Source organism: Acanthopagrus latus, chromosome 18 (genome assembly GCF_904848185.1).
Source record: "Acanthopagrus latus isolate v.2019 chromosome 18, fAcaLat1.1, whole genome shotgun sequence".
In the NCBI taxonomy this organism is placed as follows: domain Eukaryota; kingdom Metazoa; phylum Chordata; class Actinopteri; order Spariformes; family Sparidae; genus Acanthopagrus; species Acanthopagrus latus.
The window spans coordinates 22,901,744-22,928,042 of record NC_051056.1 but is presented as its reverse complement, the minus strand read 5'-3'; the positions used below and the strand labels follow the sequence as shown (position 1 = coordinate 22,928,042).

Here is a 26,299-nt window from a genome sequence, read left to right as displayed (position 1 = left end):
ATGTTGTGGAGTGGAATTATAATCTTACATGAACATAAATACTTACAACATATTAAGTATAAAAGTTCTCAAACATAACTTCTTCTTCCAGTCGAGAGGGCAAAAATAAAATATTGCTGATGAGTCTGTACAGAATAAAAGGGATCAATGAATGGTTCAGTAAGTGTTGGTTTCAGGAATCTACAAGAAATTTTGTACAGACTGTTGTTCAATTCCCCCAGTAATGTTTCAGATATGTAATGGCAAGTCACGAGCTCTCCTTGCAGCCTGTGTCACCTCACTAAAACACACCTTTCTTCCGACCCTGCCGATCCCAACAAAATGTCAGCCGTCCTTTCAGATTCAAGAAAAAATTCAACAAAAAGCCATTTTTTACAAAGTTTTTATTAAAATAAGTTTTAGTTGATCACAAAGTTTCAGTCAGTATATCCTAAAAATATTAATATTTACAGTTAAATTCAACCATGATGGAAAAAAAACAAAAAACAAAAACACAATAGTAAACCTACAAGGATTAATTTGCCAGCAAATAAACCTGTAGTTCTAACCACAAACTAACAAACAAACAAACATTGTAGGTGTTATTCCTGGAACACTACCCCTCTTTCTCCCAATATCTTTGCATATTCCTTGAAACAGGATCGTAAACAACTTCTTCTTTAATTCTATAATCGATCCTACAACACCCTGGAACTATTAAGCTTTTGTTTATGATTACACCGTCACTGCTCTCTTTGCGTCCTGAGGTCCCTTTCAGTGTGACGAGGATGGATTGTCTGTGTTGAACTGGTCTCGATCACAGCGTTCCCTCTGTGCTGTAAGAAGGGTTTCCTAGTCCATCAGCAGAGTCTCCCTTTGCCTTCTGACACAGTTTATACTTCCAGAGGATCACAGCTCCTATTATGACAATTATTAGGAGGGCGACTCCTCCGCCGATGATCCCAGCCAGCAGTGTGTGATCTGATTTCTCAGGGCTGTACCGCTGACAAGAGAACTTTGAGGGGCTGCTGGATCCTGCTTTGTTCAGCGCCTCCACGCACACCTTAGTCCCAGCTTCCAAAGATCCGACATAACCCTTTCGTGAACTGGCCACAAACTCCTGGGCCTCTCTTTCCCTACCCTCAATCACCACCCTGTACCCAGTCACCACAGAAGATGGAGCGCACCACTTGATCTGCACCTTCCCTCTGTGTTCCCCCTCACTGACTGGCACCAGCGCATCGACGCGGGGCGCATTAGGAGCCACATCAGCCCCGCTGATCCCAGGACAGAGACACTCAGTCTCAGCTGCAAGTTTGGGGCACGACTCCTGATCCTCTGAGCAGGGGTTGTAAGGGCAGAACTGTGGTTTCTGCTGAAACGTAGTTCTCGCAGTGGCCTTCACTATCGGAGGATCATCCACATCTTCATCGTCGGGATCGTCAGGGTCGTCTAGGTCATTTATGTATATGATCCGTGGACGGGTGATGGGAGGGGAAGTGGAGGCAGCGCGAGCAAAAAAGTGGGAGGTGAGGAGAGGCGAGGTAGTCAGAAAAATGAGAAGCACAACCAGGTTCCTGCGATGTGACGTCATCTCTGTGGGCAGAAATGACAGAGAATTACATGAATAATATTACCAATAATACATCCATAAATAAATCACTAGCACTATATTTATCTACCCAGTCTGAAAGGGGAAATAAATTATTATGAGTCAATACTTACATTAAAATCATAATTATTATAAGTAATTACATTTAAAGTTTGAATACCGGATGAAAAAGGAACTGAAATCAAGACATTATTTTAGTAGTCATGGCGTCAAAACACAGAAATCAAAATACAGAACTTGGTTTCATCATTTCACAGAAGGATCCACAGTGACTCTAAGGATAAGAGATCCCCTCCCTTTTCACCAGATTACCAAGGTTTGCTGAGAGACAAGAAACAAATGTCGTTGGCTCGCTGACTGGGATGCTATTTCGCCAAAGGTTTACAGCTCGGAAATGAGTCTCAGTGTAATCAAACATTTGCGATGTTCTGTTTTCCTTCCCGTAAACAGCTTTAGATAAATAAATGCTGAGTCCAGGGAGTTAAAAAAAAATAAAACACAACTATTGGGGCGACCCCATCACCACATCCATCTACTCCTGGCACTGAGCCATGTGAGCTCTGTGGGAACCCAAAACTGAATCAAAACACACATGGATTTCTACTTTACACTCTGTTGCAAAACTCAAAAACAATCCTCACACTTTGAGGATGTTTTCTCTTGCCTTCCGATGATGACTACATACAGAATACAAAAAACACATCAAACCATTGCAGTATTTTCGCATGCGGCTTTGAAGTTAAGAAAAATGTTAAAGATGTTCTACTGAACCTGTTTGTTGCTGATGGACGTTCCAAGTCTTAATTCTCTGTTTCTGTCCGTTGTTCCCGCTCTGTCTGCTCTCACCGTGTGTTCACTAAAGTCCTCTGTTCTCACCGTCTTAAGTTGACTCCCTCCGCCTCCTCAACACCCCCTCCTTCTCTCCCCTCGGTGCCTCTCCCTCCCCTTTTACTCTTTCTTTGCCTGTTTCTTTTTTCTTTTCTTTTTTTTTCCACATCTTGCCTCCTTCTCTTTTTCTCTACAGGACTTCCACCCAGCCAGGAAAGTAAGCGGGGGGGGAGAGAGAGAGAGACAGAGTCACCATGTGCACCATGTGCTTGCTGCTTAGCATGTTAATTTGCAGAGCGGCAGCGTGAGGCAGGCTTGTGCTTGTTGCAGTATGTGTTTGTGCAGTCTGGAGGTGTAGATGCCTGTTTTTGATTACTCTCTTTAAGACTTCCTGCATGCACCACAGGTGTTCTTCTGGAAACCAACAGGACACTTGGGGTCACATCAGTGTGTGTTTATGTGTGCCTTTAAGTGGGGGGTGAGGAATGCACGCACGTGTATTTATTAAGGACCCCCCCTCCACCTCTTGTAGCCCCCACTGCGACAAGCTGGGGAGGGGAACGATCAAGGCTTTTCTCCTCTCATCCTTTTATGGTGTAAAGCTGGCAAAGCAGGCGTGTTCCTGATTATGCCAAGTGCCCACATTGCACAGACGAGAGGAAAAGTACCAGGACTGAGGCCTGCTTCTTTACTACATCAACGCTTAAAAGAATATACTCGACTGAACGACTAAAAGAATCAAGATGATGGCTGCTTTTACTTAGAATAAACAACTTCATTGTAACTTGAGTTGATATAGAGTCTGTTTATCGTTATGTGCACATGCAGGGACAAAGTGTCTTACCCATGGAGTCTGAGAAGTTCCATTAAAAAAAGAGAACAAATAAATGTGGGAATATAAAAGGGGAATAAATATAAGAAATAAATAAGAAAATGTGAGGATATGAAGAGAAACCAATGAAAAGAGAAATGAAGAAAGTAAAAAATAAAGGTGGCCATATTGAGACAAATAACAAAATCTCAAATAATAATCAAAAGCATATTTATGTATTTATGTAGTCTATACTTACATATTTTCTATCTTCTATCTAGTTTTATTTTTTTTGACTGAAATTATAACGTCACATACTCATTTGAATCCCTTGATTGTGCTTCATTCTTTTCCTTTATGCTTGCATATTCATTTTCTTACCATTTTACATTTTCTTTTATTGCACTCCAATGACTCCATACCAAGCAGTAAAGAGCAAAACCAACAACATAAAACTAACTGCATTAGAGGTTGTGAGAGTGTGCCCTGTTACGTACAAATCAGCCTGGAATGTCGACATGAAGACAAACTTGTTTAATCTTATGAGACAATAAATTATTGAGAGATGAACAAACACTGGATAAAGACTTAATTGTACAGCCACTTAGACGCTACGACAGGAAGTACAGAGCAGATTTATGGACTATTTTTATACAAAGTTTGATGTACTCATTTGGGAAAACATGTGGTGTTCAGATTTGTGTGAATGTTTCTGTGGATGCTTTCAGATTCAACATGAAGAATCAGAAAAGGTTGCTTAACTATAGCAGAACCTGAAGTGTAGCCTCGTGTAGCACCTGTAATCTGTTCCATAAATCGATGCAGTGGAACTGTTCATTCATCATAAACCCACAAGAATAAATGACCGACAATTTCAAGTTGTATTTCCGTATGTTGCAAGACTGTTGTCATTATGCCCACGATTGTAAAATTAGGGGTTCACTCACAGGGAATGCAGATGAGTCACAGATGCAGAAATGACAAGCTTTTGGTATTTATTGTTACGATTGTTTTTCATTAGGGAGGTTCTGTGGATAGAGGCTGAGATTCTGTATTTAGAACACAGGGATTGCTCGTAAACTGCGCTGCCTTCGAGGAAGGGCCGTCAGAGATGATGTTGCCCGTTTTCAAGTTTCGGCTATTGTCGTCATATGCGAGCAGGGTATGTTTCTTCCAAATAATCTGCCGACGAGATGACACACACAGACCCATGTTCTCCCATCGTGGGTCGCTGATTCAAGGAAAAAGTCAGGTAAACAATGAAACCTCAAACAGCAGATGGGAAGTTTTCAACTGATCAGTCCATCTAGACTTCATTAGGTTTTCGTGTAGACACTGGAGAGTCCTGGTGACATCCTGGAGTTCCCCTGATGTTTGTGCCATCAGATGGTTCCCATTCTGAGTGTTATATCTCAACAACTGTTGGAAGGATTGACGCGGCATTTGATATGGACTACATGCTCATCTCAGGAAGAATCTGTCCAACTTTGGCTGACCAAATACCTGAAAACCTCATGATATTTCCCATAAGCAAAACAAACTTGGTGAATGCTGATGCTGACGTGCATTGCTGGCTTGAAAGTTGTACAATACCAATAATGTATGTAATGTGTGGAACATTTCATGGCTTGCTGGCTTTAATTTGTTTGAAACAGGAATATGAACATACAATTGTGATGAAGTTGAAGGATTCAAAATATAAAGAAGGCTGTGAGCTAAACTGCATTGCTTTAGTAAAAGCTGGGAGCTACACCGCACTTCTTACTTGACTTTGTAGGAAGAATTAGCTCACAGCCTCAGACTTCTAAGTCTATATATGTGAAGTTGTTAGCCAATAAAAAGCCTGATAATAAGCTATCGTAAGCTTAGTTGTATGGTCATCAGAGTCAAACTTCTACAAAGAATTTATGCATAAAAAGGATATGTTAATGATGCATTAAAATACAACACATTCTGATGGAAAGTTGGGAAATGCATATACGTCCCTTACATCAGAGGATGTAAAGAGGGGGGCTTCTCTTCAAATCTACCCTCATCGCTGCATTTTTGGCCTCTAAGCTTCAGGTTGTTTTGGCTGCATGAGACAACAATCTCTTCCACCCACAGTCTGTCACGCTGTCTGCAACGTCATAGAGCTGATGTGTTTTAACAACCTGCCTGTTACTGGATGGTACAGGTTGTTGCGACTTATCAGAAGTCCAAGTGATTAATTTCAGCACTCATTCCTGAATGAGACAATCCATCTCCTGGGACTTGGCGCTCCTATGTCAACAATGTTCCCACATTTCTAACATAGTAATTATACAGTTATCATCATCTTACATCTTAAGTATCTTAAGAAAGCTCTGAAACAACTCATCTTTGTCTGCTTGGATTGACAAAGTTTAATATACAAGGAAACATACATTAGTGCTCAAACATTTGTAACTGTCTGCCCCAAAAGCTTAATTTGGTACAGACAGCTGAGAGGACTACTTCATACCTTTGAGTGATCTTTCATCCTTTTAGATTGCAGAAAAATATCTATACAGGTGTAATTTTATGGGATGGGTTTCTGATATACGTGGAGAATAACACACTGTACAATGGCTCATCCAGACTGATAGTTGAAAGGTACGAAGGAGACTTAAGGTACTTCGGAGAAACAGTTAGATAAGATAAGAACTCACCCGTCATTAGTGAGAGACATTTGAAGCTCAGCATCAAGATCTGAGCAGATTTAAACAGGAACAGGTTCCTGTTTCAGTTTCAAGGGTAAAATTTTGCATATAAAAAGCTGGAGTTAAAAACTATTTTGCTTTGGCAGGAGTAGAAGGTTGGTCTAAAGCACCATTGGCACTGGATCTCGTAGTATCAGCAGACTACAGACAGAAAGAATCAGTTCAAACTGTTAAAACCTATTAAATCTGAACACTGAGTAGTCAAAAGAAAAATCGTTTCTCAAAATATTTAGATGTGGTTCATTAATGATCTAGGAGTAGAGTCACGTAAGTTCTCTGGGCTGGAAAAGAAATTCAAAATCAAAGAGTATTTGGGTTCAAAATGATTACAACAGTATTCCCCTCGGCCTTGCACTGTGGGAACATCAAGTAAATGGAATCTCTAAATCATTTAATTGTTTTCCTTTTGGGATTTAAGACTGTTTTAAACATAAATAATACATTTGGTGTCCGAATGATAATGTTTTATCTAGGTTCAGATTACCATTATTAAGGGAAACATCTGCAACATGTCTTCCTAAATTCTGAACGGTAAATGTATAAAAACATTACATCAGTGACTGGAAGGATTATGGTAGGGCTGCTGTATGTGTGTCATTGTTCCTGTGGGTGATCAGAAATAGTCTGTGACCAGTACAGTCCAGAGTCCACTGATATTAGAAGCGACGACAAGCTCATCTGCAATTTGTTTTAGTGAGCTCATACTTGTGAACGGCTTAGATTACATCATTGAGCGACAGAGCTCCTCTTTTGTTCAAATAAGGGAAGCGGAGAAGGGAGAGGTGAACACAAATGTTTACAGGGCCCCAAAACTATCTGTGCATTTATATTGACTTTAATTTATCTCTTGTGCTTTGCCTCTGGCTATCATCGAGACCACTTTTTGAAAGACCCGGCCACGTCTCAGAATCAACCACATTTTTACTGGGTCATGGCTCGGTCTCAGAGATGACTCTGGAATTCATTTCAAGACCACAACTGCAGGGAAATCAAAGAGCTGAACATTTGTTCACTGAATCATGTTTTCTATGGGAAGAGTCTCACATAAAAAGTAACGCTTGCACAAAAATTAAATTAACTGTGTTAGTTCAATGGGGAACCAACTTCAATGGGGAAAGGAGTACTGAATAAAGATGGTTAAGTTTATTTCATCTGCTTTGTATTTTGTTTTCTCATAGAAATCAAAGTAAAGTGTTCCGCTCATTTTGATCGTTTTATAAAGGCATTTCTATTAAAAAAAAAAAAAAATGACGAGGTGAATGAGGAGGAATTTCCATTTGTCTCCAAAAAAAAAAAAAAAAATGCAAATGTGGATCCTTCAGATCACTAGTATGACTGTATGACTAAGTGTGTATGCTTCACATTTTATTGGAAGTGTGTCACGCGGTGGTGGACTCAGTGGTGGACACTGGTATTGGCCATGACCTGGTCTCAACCCTTAAGGTCATGGTCTTGAACTGGTCTTGATACACTCTGGTCGTTTTTATGACCTGGTCTTAACCCACAAAGTCTTGGTCTTGTATCGGTCTTGATACTCTCTGGTTTTGGTCATGACTTCATGTCTCAGTTTACGTGGTTTGGACTACACCAATGCTGTAGCACGTATGACATGCACTAAGCTCCTTCAAATTACTCTAAACCCTATTTAGTGATACAACATAGTGAGTAATAGGCAACTCTTTGTTCATTGAAACTCATGATCATGGGGCAGGTTGGTCAATCTGTGACGAATGTCTGGGCTCTCAGGTGAAACCAAGCACAGCACAGTAGGCAGACACATAATGGTGGCGCAGATTGTACCACTGATATGACGTTTTTTCTTCAGTAGTCATGAGTCAACCTTAAACGTTCAGTGTTCACATTTGAACTGTTCAGTGCTTCAAAGTGAGCGACATCCCTAAGGAGACTCACTAAATACAGATTTCCACTGAAACTGACAGCCCGACATGCTCAAGTTCTGTGGTTCCAAGGCCCCCCAAGGAATGAAGGAAGCCACTATGAGTGAGTCATGCTTGCCTGCCAGTGCATTTTCCCTCTCCCACCACCACAGCATGTTTGAGCATGCTGCTGAACATGTGTTAGACAACCTGCGTCTATCATCGCCACCATCGTTTGATTATAGATAGTGCCACGATTTCACCACAGCATTGTAAATACTCACAGGAACTGCATTTCATTTCTTTCTTAGTGTTTTAAGGCAGGAAGTCCCCTTATAAAAACACTTGACTTTCAGTTTTACTCACCCTGTCAGGCTTCATCTTTCAGCGTCTGACTCCACCAGACTACAGAAATGTGTGGGCCTCTTGCAGATGCTCATTCCCTCTGCTGCCCACACCTCTCTGAGGAGTTGAAGCATTCCTATTTAAACAGGAAGCAGTACTATTGGCTGTGTCCCTGTCACCTTTAACCTCCACTTCATTCAAAAGGAATCCCGGCATAGTCTTGTAACCAGACTCTCTGAAGTTGTGTGAATAGCTATTTTTAGCTAAAAAACACTGTGGAGCTGGAGTGGGTAAAGTGGAAGGAGCCTTGCTGTCCCTTTAGGGGATAATTGGAAGCAGGCATGTGATGATGTATCAGCTACATTTAATGACGAAGCCCCGCATTCCTACTTCACTGCATGTTTGTGCAATAATAAACAATGTAGAATCTAAAGAGTGGGTCGCTAGTCACAGAGTTCAGTGTAAGTCCACCCCACTCAAGTAACTCTGAACGATATGGAGGGAAAAGTACACCCAAAAATGAAAATGTAGTATTCTCATAAACAGCTTAAGTAGAAGGGGATCTGTTTGAAAACATGAAAAAAATCAACGGAAAATATAAAAGTGCTCAAAACAGCTTGTTCGCCGTAATCCAAATCTTTACACCAGATGAGCTGTAAACAGTCATTTCAAATTTTTTTAGTTGTTTGTTTATGATTTTAAACAAAGTCTCTTCTACCTACATTGCTTAGGGAGAATAATGCGATGCTGTTTTGCTGTGAAACTCCAAAAATGGCTTGTGAACTACGAAGCTTCACCCGTCTGTCTACAACAGGCGCGCAGATAATGACTCTCTTTTTCTCTTTTTCTTTTTTGAGTAAACTTATCCGTTGATTTTTGTTTGGGGGAGGAAAAGTACTGAATACCCATTTTTTCAACTGTTGTTAATGTTAGACAAGACAACTCAGACACGCTTTGCTTTGACTGGATTACATGGTGATGCTATGGCAACCAAGACGGGCATCACATGTTTATATGTCTCAGGTGTTGTCAGATGAGCAACAGAAAGTGTCACACCTCAAACAGATTACAGATTACACAATATAAAGAATACGAAGTGTGAGTGGAAACTGGGCATGTTGGTATTACTGCACTGTAGGTGTTGGTTGGTTACCTGTGGACGTGACAGCTGGAGTACAATAGATCATAATCAATATTTACAGAACATACTGCGGCGTGTTTTTGGTGGTTTATGTCACCTGTTCTATATGATGTCAAAATCCTTTAAATGTTTTTTAAATTGTTCACCATGTTGTGTCATTTCAGTGACTTGAGTATTAAATTTGGGGGACTTTAAACTTTAATTATAGTGGAGAAAACAGAATTGTTGCAACTTAATTGGGTGAAAGGGGCACTGACTGATCACTTATAGCCATAACCTGACAGAACAGACTTTTGTGGTTTCTACTGTGATGTGTCAAAATGTTTTCAATGAAAAAGGCCTTTTCATTGATTAAAAATATCACAAAACGTTTGTGTTATCTGAAGTAGACCGAAGCAAGTGATTTCACGTCCACTGAACTGTAACACATTAAGAAAATCCTCTTGAGGATCAGCTACACTGGTTGTAAAATGTTGCATAACTCCCAACCTTGCTCTAACTATCCAGAACAAACCACTTGCAGAGAGTTTTAGCTCCACTTAGTGGTGAATGCTTGTTTCGTCACCTGTCACATGAATCCAGAAATAACAGATGTCTTCAGAGAGCATCCCTGGGAAAAATGTAGCTGCGGTTCTTGCCTATTTGAGGTTATCTAATCGTCTACAGAGTTGGTAAATAGGCTGAGGGGATTTGAATTATTTTTTGTGCCAAGAAAAAGGGCAAAAATAATATCCATACAAGAGACTGAAAGAAATTTGAGAAATCTTCATCTGTATTTTAGATTAAAATACATTACTTTGCTGTACATTTGCTTGAAATCTCGCTTTGATCATCTCTGCTAGCCTCTGCTCTCTCTAAAAAAATAAAATTAATCTCTATAAACAGTACAGTTGACCTACATGTTAAGAGACAAAACACAATTATCATCCCATCATGATTTAAGCAAATACACTGAATATACTATTCTGATGTTTAATCTGAGTAAAAGGTAAAAGTGATGAAGAATAACTACATTTACTGAAACTGTGAGATATGTATATTTACAGTTGAATTCAAACTATTAGTTTTATTGATTTCTTTTATTCTTACTGACTTTTATTTCTTATTGTCTTTTCTATATTTCATTCAAATCTCTCTATAGTGTGATATTTCAATTCTAGAAGGAGCAACTGTAATGTAACAATTTCCCCTCGGGGATCAATGAAATATTCCTGATTCTGACTTCACTTAAATATTTTTCAATGTCAAACTTTATACTTCTTTATACTCCATTATATTTAAATTACAGTGACTGTTACATTGTTTTTATAAAAAAAAAAATCCTATAATGATTCGCCAGATGGATAATGCATCTAGCCCTCAACCATGCAGCTGTAACTCTGACATACAGCTTCTTCAAATAATACAGCCTCTTAAAAGAAGGATAATGAGAGCTTTTAGTTTTAATTCTATATAGATTTGGCTTACATTGCTTACGTACCTTTATTTGAAGTAAATATAAAAAAGTACAAGGGGCAGGAAACCATCAATTTGAAAAGTAATTCATTTACTTAAAATAATAAATAGTGGCTATTATTATTTATCAAATAAATGTAGTGGATCAGAAAGTACATTATTTGCCTTCTAAATGTTGTGGAAGTGAAAGAAAAAAGTAAATAGTCCAGTAAAGTACCAGTAACCCATTAAAACAGGCAGCACAAGTCACTTCAAAAAGTGCATAGTAACTATTATTAGTCATCGAATAAGAGTAGTGCAATAGTAAGTACAATATTGGCGTCCTAAATGTATATAAGTGTAAATAACAGTGTCAGTAGCTGAACAGTAATTGAGTAAATAGGTACTTGGAGAGAGACAGTGGACATCAGTAATGGGCGGTATCATTGAATTAAGTGAATGTAGGCTAAAGGAAATATAAGGTAACGTTACTGTAGCGTTACATGGGGCAGGAAACTGGCTGGAAATCACACAGCTTTGTGTTTTTCATACTTTTAAAGCCTACCTATAGTTTACACAGCTAAAGAGTTACCTGCTCCATAGCATACCTGACGTTAGCTTCAGTTAGCTAGCTCTTCGCTGTCTGTCTGAACCAACGACGCCTCTAGCATACAGTGAGGAAAAACAGATTTCGGACGCGGACGTCATTTTAAACGACACCATTACCTGTCCCTTCCTCTGTGAATACAGTGTATCTCTCCCTCATAAACCTTCCTTTTTCCTGACCGAGCACACGGTTGAAGCAGATGCCGCCGTCAACGCTACTGTGTGGAGCCTGTCAGTCAAGTCGGAGCGGAGGAAAAGTAGGCTAACGTCGGTGTCAGATGAGGATGAGCGTTATTCATCGCTCGGGTCTTTCCGTGACTCCGGAAAAACCCGAAGCGCAAAGCTCGTCCCACAGTTTTATCGTAAGCGTTCCGAGGCGCCGCCATTGGTTCCAACCGTCCATCCGCCGGGGAGGGGGAGGCAGGAGGCGGGGGTGAGCTGTTGAATGACGGCCGTAGCTCTGTTGACACTTCGGAGCCTAGACAGCCTCTTGGAACCACACGGGCCTACCTATTTCACACCGTGTGAAGACACCGGATAGGAGACGAGGGCCGCCTCGCCGTTTCTTTCATCACCGGGGGGATGTGGCGCACCGTGCCCGGGCGGCGTGACAGCACGGAGCGGAGTCGAGGCTGAACGGACGCCTTCACAGGTTGATGATCCGTGTTTGGCACCGAGCAGGGAAGGCAGCAAAAGTAAATACATGGTTTAAGTCTCCATAGGCTGCCGCTAGATACACGGGCTTACATTTTAAAGGAGAAAATAGGCGGCGCCTGCGATTTCCTGGAAAAATACAGACCTCCGACCAGAATGAGACATTTAACATCTGCAGGTTTATTCGGTAAAGTTGGCGCTCAGACTTTGGCTACAAGCAGCGTGTAGGAGGCTTGTCTGTCACCAAGGGACGGTCTGCCTCGCACATTTTGACAGATAGCCAATCAAATCTGCTATTCAAATCGGTCCCGCTTATGTCAGTGACCTATATCTCATGCATGTACGCCAAGAGTCCACAGTAAACTCTCCGCCAGACCACACAGCATGGGGATCAACGGTGTAGACAATCAGCCGTCCAGCGGAGTTTCCCTGACGGAGCAGCCGGCTGCGGATCCTCAGATGGAGCAGAGAGATGCTCCCCAGCAAGCAGACGGGTGCAAGGATGACCAGGCGGCTGGCAGCGAGTGTAAAGTGGTGCGTGAGGACAGCGACGTGCAGCTGATCGAGGCCGGGTGCAAGCCGCCCCTCTCCCCGTCGCCGGTTTCTGACTCTGAGGCGGGGGTCCAGGTGGACACGCACGGCCACCACGGAGCCGGATTCGTCCCGCCCGAGGGGGGCTACGGCTGGCTGGTGGTGTTCGCAGCCACCTGGTGCAACGGGTCGATCTTCGGCATTCAGAACTCCTTCGGCATCCTGCATTTGATGCTGGTGAAGGAACACGCGAACCCGGACGACAAGACGTCCCAGTTCAAAGTGGGTGAGTACCGGACAGTGCACCGAGGCGAGCCTGGCTGGCAGTGAGGAGAGAGGGGGGGGGGGACACTAAGCACTGAGAGTTGTATCGAAGTTGTCCCCCGGGCGTGTTTTGTCTTTACAGTCATTGGAAAGATTAAGAGGTGGAAATTGGATGAAAACTAATTTATCAGAGGAAAGCTGCAGTGTGTAGTTTTGTTTTTGTTTTTTTTTTTTTTGAAATTTTAACAAGAAAATTAAGATCTTCTTTGACTGATTTCTTTTCTTTTTTTTTAATGTCTGAACAAACTAAACTAACAAACTCTTTGTTTTTACGGGTGAAGTGAATTCACAATCAGACCATGAAAGGCGCAATTTCATACTATCAGTGGCGGACCCTGCCACCTATCTAGCCACAAACAGTGCCCTGGGGACTATATTTTCAGTCTGAGAACAGCTTGTTTATTCGGATATGGGACAACATGAATATTTCTGAGTTTAATTTTTCTTATAAATACTAAAAGTTTTTTTTTTTTTTTTTTTAATTTCTTCTCCAGAACTACATAGTCCCAATGTTTGAATATGATTTATAAGTCACTGTATATGTCACAGACATGTCTAAAATAGATGTGGGTCAGCGGAGAGTTCATGCGGGTTTACCCTGCACTTAAAGGGCACAGTAAAGACAGTGTTACATACAGTCAATGCCTCACCCATACATATCTGCAGTCTGTATACTCTTATTCTTCATTCATTCTTTAAATGCCTGAGTTGAGTTGCATGTTTTTTGAGACTTCTCTCACTGATGTGGAATGAATGATTAACAGGCATTTAACGAACCCAGTGTTTACTCCCTATCCTATACTATCTTATCCATACACCACAGCTGCTGCTGCAAATCCATTCCAGTTTATCACACTGGCCCTTGATAACATCTTTCCCCTGAAGGATGAAAGTTATAGAAATGTTCCGCAGACATCTGAACAGTCCATGAACCCGAGCTTACTGTACTGTAAAACATGTCTTCCAAAACACTTCCCTTTCAGTGGACTGGAGCGGGATATTACTTCCAAGTATAGGCCCCTGTGGTGTATAAAAAAGCCTCAAGATGTCATGATGATTCAATTACAGGAACTGATAATGAATTATCACAATAAAGCAGCTGTTGAATGCTTCTCCTGGCATATGTGACCAGAATGAGGCCAGTGTTTTCCCCCTCTGTCACCCTGCATGAACCACTTTAAACCATTTTATTAAGGACAAAGCTTTCACTGGTGAATGTCAAAATGATTTCTCGCAGGATTCATGCTGGGTGTTGCCAACTTAACTATGATACAGCCTAAAGCAGACAAAGGGATAAATTTGTGTCTCCTTTCATGGAATGAGACAGTTCACTCTTGTTTTATCTCGATAGATTAGTGTCAAGAGGAGGTTTGAAAACAGATTAAGAGCCAGCTGATCCTCTATTAATAGTCGGAAATTGACATTTTTCTTTTTGGAAGTGCTGAATACAAAAGCTGAAATTACAGTCCAATTTATTGCCAGTGAAGCATCTCTTTGGTGTGTGGAGGTCCGGTCCCTTGATGCTGTTAAAGAGTCTCAGCCTCTCGCTCTGGGGCTGTTAATCACTGTAACATCTACAGGCTAAGTGAGCAATTATAGCACTTCTTTTGTTAAGGATCCACATTCATTTGGGTGAAACCGTGCAATGGCCTGTCTAGATTTCAGTGAAAAGAAATGTCCGTGAGGAGGGGAAATCGCATGTAACAGGAGGGGGTATTTTTCCTTAACTTCCTGTTAAGTTCCACAATCACCAGCAAAGGTTAAGGTCAGGATGTGGGAAGGGATTATGGCTCTAAGACTGTTCCCTGGAACAAATTCAACCCTTTCTCATCGGCATGAAAGCAAAAAAAATAACAGTTGCCGAGGGAGAGAAATCAAAGGCTCAGACACGATGGAGCTTGTTTGAGTTGTTTTTCTAAGCACAGGTTAATATCTTTAATGACTTCTTGCGTTTTCTGTGTGTGAAAGGAAATTGCAGCGTCTGGGGGCTAGCTCGTTACTTTCAGGTTTTGTCTGATAGAGACCCTGAGAACGAGGTTTGGCTTTAGAACTAGATCACCAGAGCAGTTGCTCTCAAGGTATTTCCATCGAACCATCCATTTTCTTTTGTCTTGATGAGGATTTTCGTCTCTAGCCGTGTCTTGGAATTGATCCCTGGCCATTCTTGTATGTGAAAGGATTAAGCTTGTGTGCCGAGCCCTGACCTTTCTCCCCCCCAGCAACAGAACAAAACCGAGGGGAACAGCTTAACTATAATAATCACAGTTGTAAAGGCGTTTTTGAACAGCCCTCCAGTCTAAAACAGTCAGTAAAAATTCACATGAGGGAACATCTTGACAACAAGTTAAAGTGCTTCACAAGCAATAAACTACGGGACAGTGAGGAGAGGAGGTGACAAGAAAAGACTGGGACGTGATTAAATCTTGCGAAGAGATTGCGATTAGGGTTTTATACCTTGCTCGATTATTCTGGGTATTTATTAAACCCTGAGGGGTAAACAAGAGATTTTGAAATGGCTCAGAAGTATCAAGGTGGGGAATCAGAACAGCCTAAAATACGGCAATAAAGGAGAGGTGAGCAGGTTATGAGTTGCAGATGGTGTTGTTTTGCTCAATGATTTCAGCATGGCATGGTCAGAGGTTATATTCCCACTGTGTCCGCAGCAGTAACAAATCTGCTGGTATGTCAAGGTGTGTATGGGAGTGCATTCCTTTCCCGTTTAAAAACAAAAACTGTGGGGATTTTATAATCAGCGGGGGAGCAAGTGAACTTTTGTGAGCTGATGTGTGATTGAACGTGGGCGCGCCAAATAAGGGAGAGAAGTTCAGACTGCAGCTCTTTGTCTGCTGCAGCAGATTTTTTTTTTTTTTAAATTTTTTCATAACAACTGGGAATGTGTATGAAGGGGAGGGAGAAGAAAGAGACTGGGTGAGTGAGTGAGTGAGTAAGTGAGTGAGTGGTTAATTTTTCATTTCACCCTGAAATGATTTTCATTCATACGCCACTAGTGTGAAACAGATTAAAAGGAAAACTGTGGTGGGACAAAAAGCAGAGGCTGATTCGATTGTTCTTGATATTCTTTTTTCTGTTATTGAGTATTTCTGGGCTGCGTTCAGGGCATGAAGGTGACACTGATGCTGTAACACTAGCGCTATTACTAAGGGGTGAATTCAGAGCCAGACTAAGATATTGGTTGGCTGATATTATAGGCCAGTATCGGTATCTGCATATTTGTTGTCCGATATGTGCGCACCTTGTTTTGTTTTTTTGCATAATGCAGAAAAAGATACTCAGTGAAGTTTACTGTTGCAGAGCACTGATGTCATTTGAACAACAAAGTTTTCTGTTAATATGTAAAGTAGCCTTCCTCCATAATATACATAAAGTGTTTTGATTTACCACATTGGAGAAATCGGTGCAAAAAATGTGTGTATATGTACATAAATGTATATGTATTAATGCCACATTTGTTCCCCTGACATTATATATATATTTTGCATCGGTCCCAAAAATCCAGTATCTGTCACCCTCTACTTAGTCTATAAATGTTACTCACAGCAGCATTTGGGCGTGAGGAGAGTTTTTATTAGATATTTAAGCCACCCATGATGTAATAATGACATGCACATACCACAGACTCAGTGCATAACAAATCAGGCCTCTAACAACACAAGTGGGAAAATGGAGCAGTGTGACTTATACATTGCTGCTACAGCTGTAACATTTAATCTGGTAGTTGTTGACTGCTAAATAAATTGCCCACCATTTTGATGACCCATTGATTTGTTTGAGTAATTTCATTAAAGAAAAAAAAGCCAAATTCCTCTGATTCCAGCTTCTTCAATGTGAATATTTTCTGGTTTATTTACTCCTCTGACATTAACTCATCAAACAGTTTATTGACCAAACAACTAACGGATAGACCGACAGATTAATCGACAATATAAGTAATTGCTAGTTTCATCCCCTAATCGGCACAAACTTAATTAAGGGCGGGAATGTCTAGGCACTTCAAGATTTCTCTCTGATAAGGACGGCTACGATGCGATTATAATGCGATTACTGATGCATCTTCATGCATCATTTTTTGAATTTCTACACAGTATGTAACTTGTTTTTTCTCACAATGTGGCAATTTGCCACATTTAAAACTTTGCATATTTGAAATGATCCATAAACAAAATAAACTGATAGCGACAGTGGTATTCTTTGAGTGCGGTGTGCTAACCTGCAAGTTAAAGTAGTCAGAGATTGAGACGTGTTCCGTCTGTTTTCAGATGTCGAGTTGTGTGCTCGATCATGCCTCTGTCCTCTTTGTGTGACCTTGTTCTGTGTTACTTGGCTCGGCAGCCATTAGTTTAGGGGTAAAATCAATATTACTTTTAAACATTTTTTTTATTCTGAAGCTGCAGTTGGACAAGATTTAGAAAGCTGACCTAAAACAAATTCTGTTCAGTACGACAAAAGTTAAATGGAATACGTGAGACTCAGTGGTCCCCCTCGGCCTTCAGATGAAATAAATTAAATGTAGCCGCTGGTTTCAACACTAATGTTTTCACTTGTGGTCAGAATGTAATCTTCTGTCATATTAGATTTGGCTGACGTGTCTTGAAAGCAAAATATTAATTTGGTTAACAGTTAGTGATTCAAACAGAGGTCTGCGCTTTCACAAGCAAACGTCTCCCATCATTAGCATACTGCTGCGCTCTGTGCAGTGCTGTATTGTAGTTGTGCTGCCCCAGATTTCGCCAGCATCTCCAGGGGAGCTGGAAATCCCAGGTTGGCAGATCAGGGAGCATTCCAGAGGGCAGGGCTTTGGGTTCAGGCTGGATCAGAGTCTCTAAAGTCTCTATACACTCTTAAGCAGGTGCATACATATGATCAGACCCAGGCATGGACGGTTTTTGATTTAATGATGGTTTAGCTTAACTTCAGTGAATCAGTGTTTTCCAGAAAAAGTGCAAATGGAAAGGTGAGGGGGAAAAAAGGAAGAAAACCACTTTGCCAGCACATTTGGGAAGTTCTTAGGCGATAAGTAGCATCATCCTTTTTCACAACAAGAAGCCAGCATGGAAAATATGCTCTAAGAATCCCACCAGTGCCAGATAGAGGCTGCCCGTTACATGTATTGAAGTCTGAGAGCAGAAGTTTAGGCAGAAAGGTCGTGGTGCAGAAAGGTTACAGGTGCTACAGTCACGTGACTCACTGTACCCTTTGCAAACATACCCAATATAATACCATAACCCACACCATATTGCATTATTGATGGTGTCAACATAAGCTGTTTGCCGAGCAGTAAATATTTATAGCTTGGAGCATGATATGACCAGTAAACATCAGACGGAGACCATAACTCGCACAGCATCCAGAGACTCCCGCTGTTCACACACACACACACACACACACACACACACACACACACACACACACACACACACACACGGCTGAGGCTGACTTGTTTGAAGATGCCTCTCTCACAGCTGGTCCCCCTCAAATGACTTATTTTACACTGACAGTCATCTACAAAATATGCTGCCTGACCTGATGTACTGTTTGCTAAGTAGTCAGATAGGCAGCTGATGGTACAACAAAGGGTTATGATACCCTTGTCGTCAGAGTTGTAGCTTGTGTTGAACTGCTTTGTTGAAAGTATGAGGAACTCTGACAGCAAAATATTAACATGTGTTTTATTTCATTTCTTTTCTTTCCTCTTTCTCTGCACCTGCTACAGTTTTCCTGCGCTGGGTATCTGCTAGCTACCCTCTGAGTTAGCTTGTTCGGCTTTCATGGATTTTTCCAAGGCCGTGTCCTTGCTGTGTGTCCATGAAGAATAACCCGTAATTGCTCAACAGTTAAAAAAGTGATTGATGAGGGTTTAACTTAAAAAGTCAGGATTCAGCCAAACCATTCGCAGACTTCTGCTCTGGTAAACATGGATGATAGTCTCAAAGTCACCATATACAATATCTTCAAGGAAACCGAACCAGCAGGATTACACAAAAACGCATTGCTGGATTTCAATGAAACGTGGATGGGTCCTGGCCCAGAACAGGCCCCATTAACTTTTTATGTGGATCCGGATTGTTTTTTTTGTTTTTCTCTCTTTACCTTAAGAGAGCGGTTGTTTTTTCTAAAAAACGTTTTCATGAATTTCTCCATAAATAATGCATGGACCTTAATTTAAAAAAAAAAAAAATGAAATGTAATAATAAATCAGACGTATTTAGGTGGGTGGCTTCCATGAGTGAGTTCTAACTCTTACCCTAACCCCTGGATCCCAGATCTAGTCGGCTTAAATTGTGGTTAAACAGAAATGGATTGTTTAAAACTTTGATGTTGATGTTTGATGTTGTTTTAGGCTTTATAGAATTGAAATTGGACTGTTGAGTCTGTTTTTTTCCCCCTAATTTATAGTCGTATATATTTTAGCGTCTGTTTTTCAGTTGAAATGTCCATTGACGTCATAAAACAACACACTGTCCGGCTCTAACACCTGTGAAGGCCATTTAATGTGGCCTGGAGGGAGTTGGCTTCCGTACCAGGTCTTGTCTTGTACATCAGCCTCTCTGTTGATACTACAAAAACTTGTATGGCTATTGTTATTTTAACTGAGAGTGCAGAGACAATTTCACACACTGTATGTTCCATTGTTTGGTTCTCTGTGTGGTCTGAAAGCAGTAGGAGAGTGATGTGTTTTTGATCGTTTTGGCATGCTAGATTTGAAAGAAAGCAATGTTGATGGTTTTATTTTAGTTTTAAAGAGCTGATAACCCTAACCCCCAAATTCCAAATAATAATGTTTCTTACTGACTGCAGTGGCATCTAAGCAGATAGTTTTGATTTAATTTGTCCAGATTTGAGGATATGTGTCTCAGAGTCACCTGATATGTTGAAAGTGAATCACATTTTTGTCGGTGCTGCCCAAAGCTTTTAAATGATTTGAAAAGGGCAGCAGCAACTTTTCCAGGAACAACGTGTTATTCAGGATAATCCACGCAGAGCATGCTGGAAGCAGTTTTCTTTGAAAGCACTTCCTAATTTACCTTCTGTTCAAAACAGCTGAGGCTTCTGAGGGTGCCGAGGTTGCCGAGGGCCCTTGCACTGCTCTCATCAGATCGGAATGTGAACACCGTCAGATTGAACCTGAAAGTTGTCATTCAGACCTCATTAATGAATATAGGGCAAACAAAGTGGTGTCACTGTCAGAACACTCTGTACCACCACAGCCATTTAAATGCATGTGTAAATGTCAGTTTTGTTTTGAATGGAGTGAGAGATCCTGACATAACATGAACTCGATGTCCGTGTGCTTGCAGCAGCAGAAAGGAAATATATATTTGGTTTGGTTTTATTCTGACATTAATTGGGGCTTTACACAAGTATTATCTATTAGACATTACTGGTTGCTTTTTTAAAAAAATAACACACTACATATTTATAACATGACTAGTTCCATTACTTTTGCATCAACTGAAATGCATTGCGACATACTTTTATATTTTCTTTGTGTTAAACAGTGCACTTTGCTTTGTTTTTTAGTTTGGGTACATGTCTTGGTACATTAAATGGCAATGTCTCCTGCAGCGTTTCCCATCTGCAGGAAGTTTATTCCACAAATGTACAGATGGGTCCTATACAGACTTTCAGTGTCTCTCTGGTTGTCAGACTGCATCTATCACATAAAGAGAGGAAAGCTTGTTAAGCTGACCTCGCCATCACTGCACACACATACACACACACGCACATCTTTTCAGTTTGCTTCAGTCTCCCTCGCTATGTTCTTTTTCTTTTGTTTGTAAGTGTTCAGACCCAATCATCTATAATGAGTACACTCCACTCAGTCCATTCAGAGACTTCCTACTTGTGCCAGGATGGGAGGGAAATGGGGGTTTGGAGAAAACAGAAGAAAAAGTGGGGGAGTGAGACATGTCTCTGTTGCTTTGTGCAGCCGCTGATTGTAGGTTGTACCCTGTATGTTGTATGAAGTGTGCAAAGGTTTTTTTTAAACAGCAGCATCGAGTGTGCATCATGCTTTAAAACTGTTTACCCCAGGGGCTGCAATCATATTCTCCACGGTGGTGCTCTCAATAGGCCTGTCGATGGAGGCTTGAGTGAAGTAATTGTGTTATTTACCATAACAACCTTTAATTTCCAGTGCTGCTGGTAATACTCCTACTGAAGTTATCATATAGCCTGAGATGTGAAATAGTGCTGCCTCCAGTTATACAATTTTCTCCTCCTCTAATTACTTTCTTCTTGAACCTGGCTGCTGGACTGAGGAGGGGCGTAGTGTTCTGTCCTTTCCTCTGCCTATAGTGTTTTTCCACATTCCTCTATACTGTCTCTGTGTGGTCCTGTCTCCTTGTTATAGTACTGTTTATCCAACCAGAGAAGGATCTAAAAGTAACAAAGTGACAGTCTTAGTTACAAAAGGTAGTCCTTGATTTTTTTTAACCTCCATCCTTGATATTAAACTGTATAACTGTAAATTACACAGTGTTTCCAGTAACGTGACATATATTTTTTGGGATTTCTATTAACAGAATTTAAGCTCTTCTGTTAGGGAAGCATCTTAGAGCATAATTTACAGTAGGGGTGCTCAACACAAATGATCGGTGTTGCTCCACTCCAGTAATAATGTGTCACCCACCTGGATTTTTTTTTTTTAGGACACTGTCCTAAACACTGTCACTGACACTGTCATGTTTGTCTCGCAGTGTGATAGGTTAATCACTTTAGTGACTGGAGGACGGCGCCTGTTATCATGGAGGTGACTGAAACCTTCTCCGAAGCATAAAAAGAAAATTTAGGCTGGCTCTTGATTTCTGTCAGGTGACACTCATCAACGCCATAGATCAGCTTTAATGGTCCGTTCTGCGAGGAAGCGTCTAACATGTACTCACAACTGCAGAGTCACTGGAACTTTAAGGAACTTCAACCAGCTTTGTATCACTACAATTTTAGTAGTACATGTTATTGAACAATTGTAAACTGCGGCGCAGTGCATTCTGGTTGTTTCTACTCTTTGAAAAGTGAATACCGCAACTCTTGTCTGTTTTCTCTGGCCATGTATCACCAATTTTAAAAAAAATATTGAAATTTTTCAATGCATAGACAGCCCAGTGTTATGCAATGGCCATCTTTCCAGCGGTGAAATCACTCTTGCAGTAACATACCAAGTTTATACCCTTCATGTGGTACCAGAGGACCATATAGGGAAAAAGCCGTAAACCCTTTTACGACTCAGTGGGCTCCTTAGGGATAACTGCTAAGAGAGTGTGCAAGATACAGCCTGGAGCAGCATACATATTTCAGATAGATGGGAAGTCCAGATGGGAGCCACTCCATTGGGTGGTTGAGAAATGACTGTTCCGTCCAGATAAACGAGCTGGACATGCGATAATGGACGAGAAAAAAAAGTGGAGCTGGTGATAGAATAGGTTCATTCACATTAATAAAAAGGAATGTCAGAAGTTGGGAAAGTACCAGTGAGGACGGATGTGATCCCAGTAGCCCAGTGGTAGAAGCACACAATGCTGTGGACATAAATTTTAAAGACTTCAGCCATCAGAGGATTGTAACCCGAACTAAACCCAAATCGATGCTGTCAGGAGTTTTGGGCCGAGCACTCTCTTTGCATGGTTAATATTCCAGGCCTATGTTCATGCTATATGCCGCTGAATTTGTGATTTATTTCAGATTGTATGCTGTGCGGGCTTTGCGCAGGCTTGTCTTGTGGACCACCTTCAAAGACTGCTGAAATGGGACGCCACTCACGGGGATCTTTTAATGACTGCGTTTCCCATAGTGCCAAGTCTGACTTCACCTCCCCATATGTTTTCAGATGTTCCGTCATCTACACTGTTGCTTTAACTGAAGATTTCATAGGCCAAAGTCAGTGCTACAGAGCTGTCCAATGTTTTGTTCCATTGTGATGCCTTTGAGCTTGTTATTTCCATCCTTGAGAGCCATATGTTCACCCCTCAGGGCAAATATGATAACATTTGCTCAGTGAAACAATGTAAACACAATGTGCAGTAGCAGAGTAGTTGTCTTCATTATTATACAACCACCACTGAAATTCTATTTAATGTGACTCTGGCAGAAATGTTCACAGATGAGGTCATGTTTCAAAGTTTTTTGTTTTTTTTTCACAATAATAATTCTCCGATGTATCTTCTGGTGTTTCCTGTCATTCCCTGGGGGTATACAGAGACAGGCGACCACATGAAACGCTCTGTTACACCATGTTTCAGTCCTGCAACTTTCCTGTTTTGATTCATTCTCAAGTGTCATATCAGTTTCGCCCAGAGTAGGTAGTTGGCGGGGCCTGGTATCCAAAGAAAGATGGGCAAAGTGAGCAACTGGCTGGTGACCACATTTAGGCATTTAGCAAATAATGAGCCTTGTATTTGAGACCAAAAAAGAGCAGGGTAGAGGGTAGTTTGAGGCATACTGAGTCCTTTTAAGAGAATGATTTTTACCGCTCTCGATCAGTGGTGCAGTACGGTGCATGGTATAATGCTAAGGTGCTTATGGGAATCCAAACCCACACTCCTTGGCTTATTAAGTAAAGTGGATTAACTGGATCTTATGAGACTCTACCATTGATTTGTCCCTCAGTGATTTATATTTGTATGTATTGTTTCTGAGGAAATGGTTCAGGAGTAGTCAGCAGTATTCAACCCACTTTATTTTGTTTCCCCTATTGCTGTATACTGTATACTGCTAAATGCCTTCAGAGCCAAGATGAAACTTTGAACATTTTGTTGGGAAAGTTAGAAAATGTTGGGAGTTCCCGAGGTACTTGTTCAATAAGAGGCCGCCCCCCCCCCCACTGTTCCATTTGGACAAATAAACTATAGGAAGGCTCGGATGCAGTCCCGCCCTTAAACTATACAGTATTGTGCACTGTGTACCGGCAAGTGTATACATGATACACGCCGAGTTTTTATGCCTAACTTAAAGGCGGGTCGCCTTTTGTATTTTTGGCCACCGCCTTTGTTGGGCGAGAAAAAAGACGAAACTATTGTGACATATTAGCAACCGCTTCGGGGCGCCTGTACCAGGCGTGCATGTGACATACAGCACGGTGTCTGGAGGCAACGGGGAAATACCACAGAAACATACCATTTCTGAAAGATCAAAGAAATTGAAGAACTGCTGTAATTGAGTCAAACATATGTGCTTGTAATGAATAAGACCGGGTGTAAAAACTCAGTAGTGTACTTTTTGTGCACTGGTATGTGATTTAGAAAGCAGAAATTCATTGGAAAGAAGAAACTCCAAATCAACATGAATTGCATGACCACACCGAGCAGACAGGAAAAACTATTCAGCATTTTCGTTGCATTGCACAATCCGCAGCCGTTTTTTTTCTTTTGCAATGATTTCCTCGCCAAAATAAATACTGTCATTTGTCTCGATTTAAATTCCTGAAGACACACAAAAACAAACATAAATATTTTTTTTTTATGAGCGTATGGCTCTCTGAAGGTGAGCACGCAGACTGTGTACGCCACACCTGCCACACATATTCTCTAGCCTTTGCCACCTTTGTTTCAAAATCATTCTAGGGAAATGTATACCAGTAGGGCACAGGATGCATCGGTCGACCCTCACAACAATCGTGTTTTGCTTTAGAGCTCATGTTTTTCTTTGCGAACATGTGCCCACGGGTAAACCAGTCAATCTAGTTTTTTATCAGTCTGTCTGGTCTCATTCCCATTGGGCTGTTAGATCAGTGTGACCCACAACCCAGACACCATGGTAGACATTAAAGCTACCTTTGCTCCCCAGGAGACTTGGCCCAGACACTTGTTTGTTTGCACTCCAGGGTACGCTGTGTCTCTGTTAGATCACCGCGGCTCATTATGTTTTACCACTCGATGGACGTTACACCACAGGCCAGAACTATCCGCTTTGATCTGCTTTTTGATCTGCTTAATCACCATGAGAGATCTTATAGAGTGTGTCTTGTGTCTGCACAATAAAGAGTTACATAAATTTGTATAAATAGCAAATCACGAAGGAGAAAAAGAGTGCACACAGAGGCTTCCAGGTTTTCAAAGCATCTTCAAATATGACATTTATGCGTGTGGTTGCATGATTGAACACGTAGCGCACGGTCACAGTGGTTGATCACCGGTGGCACAGTCAAAGAAATGAGGCCAAACATGATGACTTGCAGAAAAAAAAATCCTGCACGAAGGGCGGGTTTTTTGCCCAGTGTTTAGTTTTCACAGAATGCAATATGCAATAGAAATAACATGACATAAAATTATAAAGGAGGTATTGATTTAGTTTTTTCTGTTTTGTCATCTTTTTTCATGCAAAAACAAAGAATTCCTGTTCTCCTTTTCAGCTGGGACGGTATGTACGGTACAATTGTTTGACTGTGTGACAGTCAATAAGCTGCTTCGAGGCAAATTCTTCAGCTGCGTGTGGTGTGGGCTAACAAGCTGTAGAGGCTGTTGAAAGATTAGACGTGACAAAAATGAGTTACTGCTTCCGTGCAGCGAAGGGAATCCCTTTCTCGTCATTGCATTTACTGTATGTCAGATGCATCGCAGCGTACTGTATACTGCATATCTGTTATGTTGCACACGGTGCATTTTGTGTTACATGAGCTGTGATCCTCACTTGGTGTACAAACGGGTCTGTAGATTGTCTTGTGTTCAGTTTAAATGATCACTTCAACATTTAGTGTATATGTATGTTTCTGACGATGACATCTCTCTCCTCTCCAGCCTGGGTCGGAGCCCTGGCCATGGGCATGATCTTCTTCTGTTCACCTGTGGTCAGCATGTTCACAGACCGCTTTGGCTGTAGGAAGACAGCTGTGGGCGGCGCGACGCTGGCTTTTATAGGGCTGCTCAGTACATCCTTTGCAAAGTAAGCATTTATTAAAGACATCACTTGTTGTTGCCGCAGTTTGTACCTCTGCTGCATATCCATTACATGTTCATAAGGCATACCTATACTATTATATATACACTATATTACCAAAAGTATTCGCTCACCTGCCTTTACTCATTCTATGAACTGAAGTGCCATCCCATTCCTAACTCATAGAATTCAATATGATGTCGGTCCACCTTTTGCAGCTATTACAGCTTCAACTCTTCTGGGAAGACTGTCCACAAGGTTGAGGAGAGTGTTTATAGGAATTTTTGACCATTCTTCCAAAAGCGCATTGGTGAGGTCACACACTGATGTTGGTCGAGAAGGCCTGGCTCTCAGTCTCCGCTCTAATTCATCCCAAAGGTGTTCTATCGGGTTCAGGTCAGGACTCTGTGCAGGCCAGTCAAGTTCATCCACACCAGACTCTGTCATCCACGTCTTTATGGACCTTGCTTTGTGCACTGGTGCACAGTCATGTTGGAAGAGGAAGGGGCCCGCTCCAAACTGTTCCCACAAGGTTGGGAGCATGGAATT

The 26,299-nt window shown here is 41.3% G+C and overlaps 2 protein-coding genes across 4 annotated transcripts in view; one reads left to right on the top strand and one right to left on the bottom strand.

Moving 5' to 3' along the window:
• Positions 1-366: 366 nt before the first annotated feature.
• Positions 367-11,486, bottom strand: LOC119007399 (leucine-rich repeat neuronal protein 4). Of its 3 annotated transcripts, none has more exons than XM_037077059.1 (2): positions 11,356-11,486; positions 367-1,575 (listed from the first exon to the last, which is right to left on the bottom strand). In XM_037077059.1, the coding sequence occupies exon 2, from the start codon at positions 1,571-1,573 to the stop codon at positions 797-799; it is 777 nt and encodes a 258-aa protein (XP_036932954.1). In that variant the 5' UTR covers positions 1,574-1,575; positions 11,356-11,486; the 3' UTR covers positions 367-796. The 3 variants fall into 3 exon arrangements, with proteins under 3 accessions (XP_036932954.1, XP_036932955.1, XP_036932953.1); XM_037077060.1 differs by lacking the exon at positions 11,356-11,486 and adding an exon at positions 8,194-8,416; XM_037077058.1 differs by lacking the exon at positions 11,356-11,486 and adding an exon at positions 2,363-2,499.
• Positions 11,487-11,739: 253 nt separating this feature from the next.
• slc16a2 (solute carrier family 16 member 2) overlaps positions 11,740-26,299 on the top strand; it is a 28,081-nt gene continuing 13,521 nt past the window's right edge. Inside the window, exons 1-2 of the mRNA XM_037077056.1 lie at positions 11,740-12,824; positions 25,612-25,756. Coding sequence (XP_036932951.1) covers positions 12,392-12,824; positions 25,612-25,756 — 578 coding nt within the window. The 5' untranslated portion in view covers positions 11,740-12,391. The remainder of the gene's footprint in view (positions 12,825-25,611; positions 25,757-26,299) is intronic.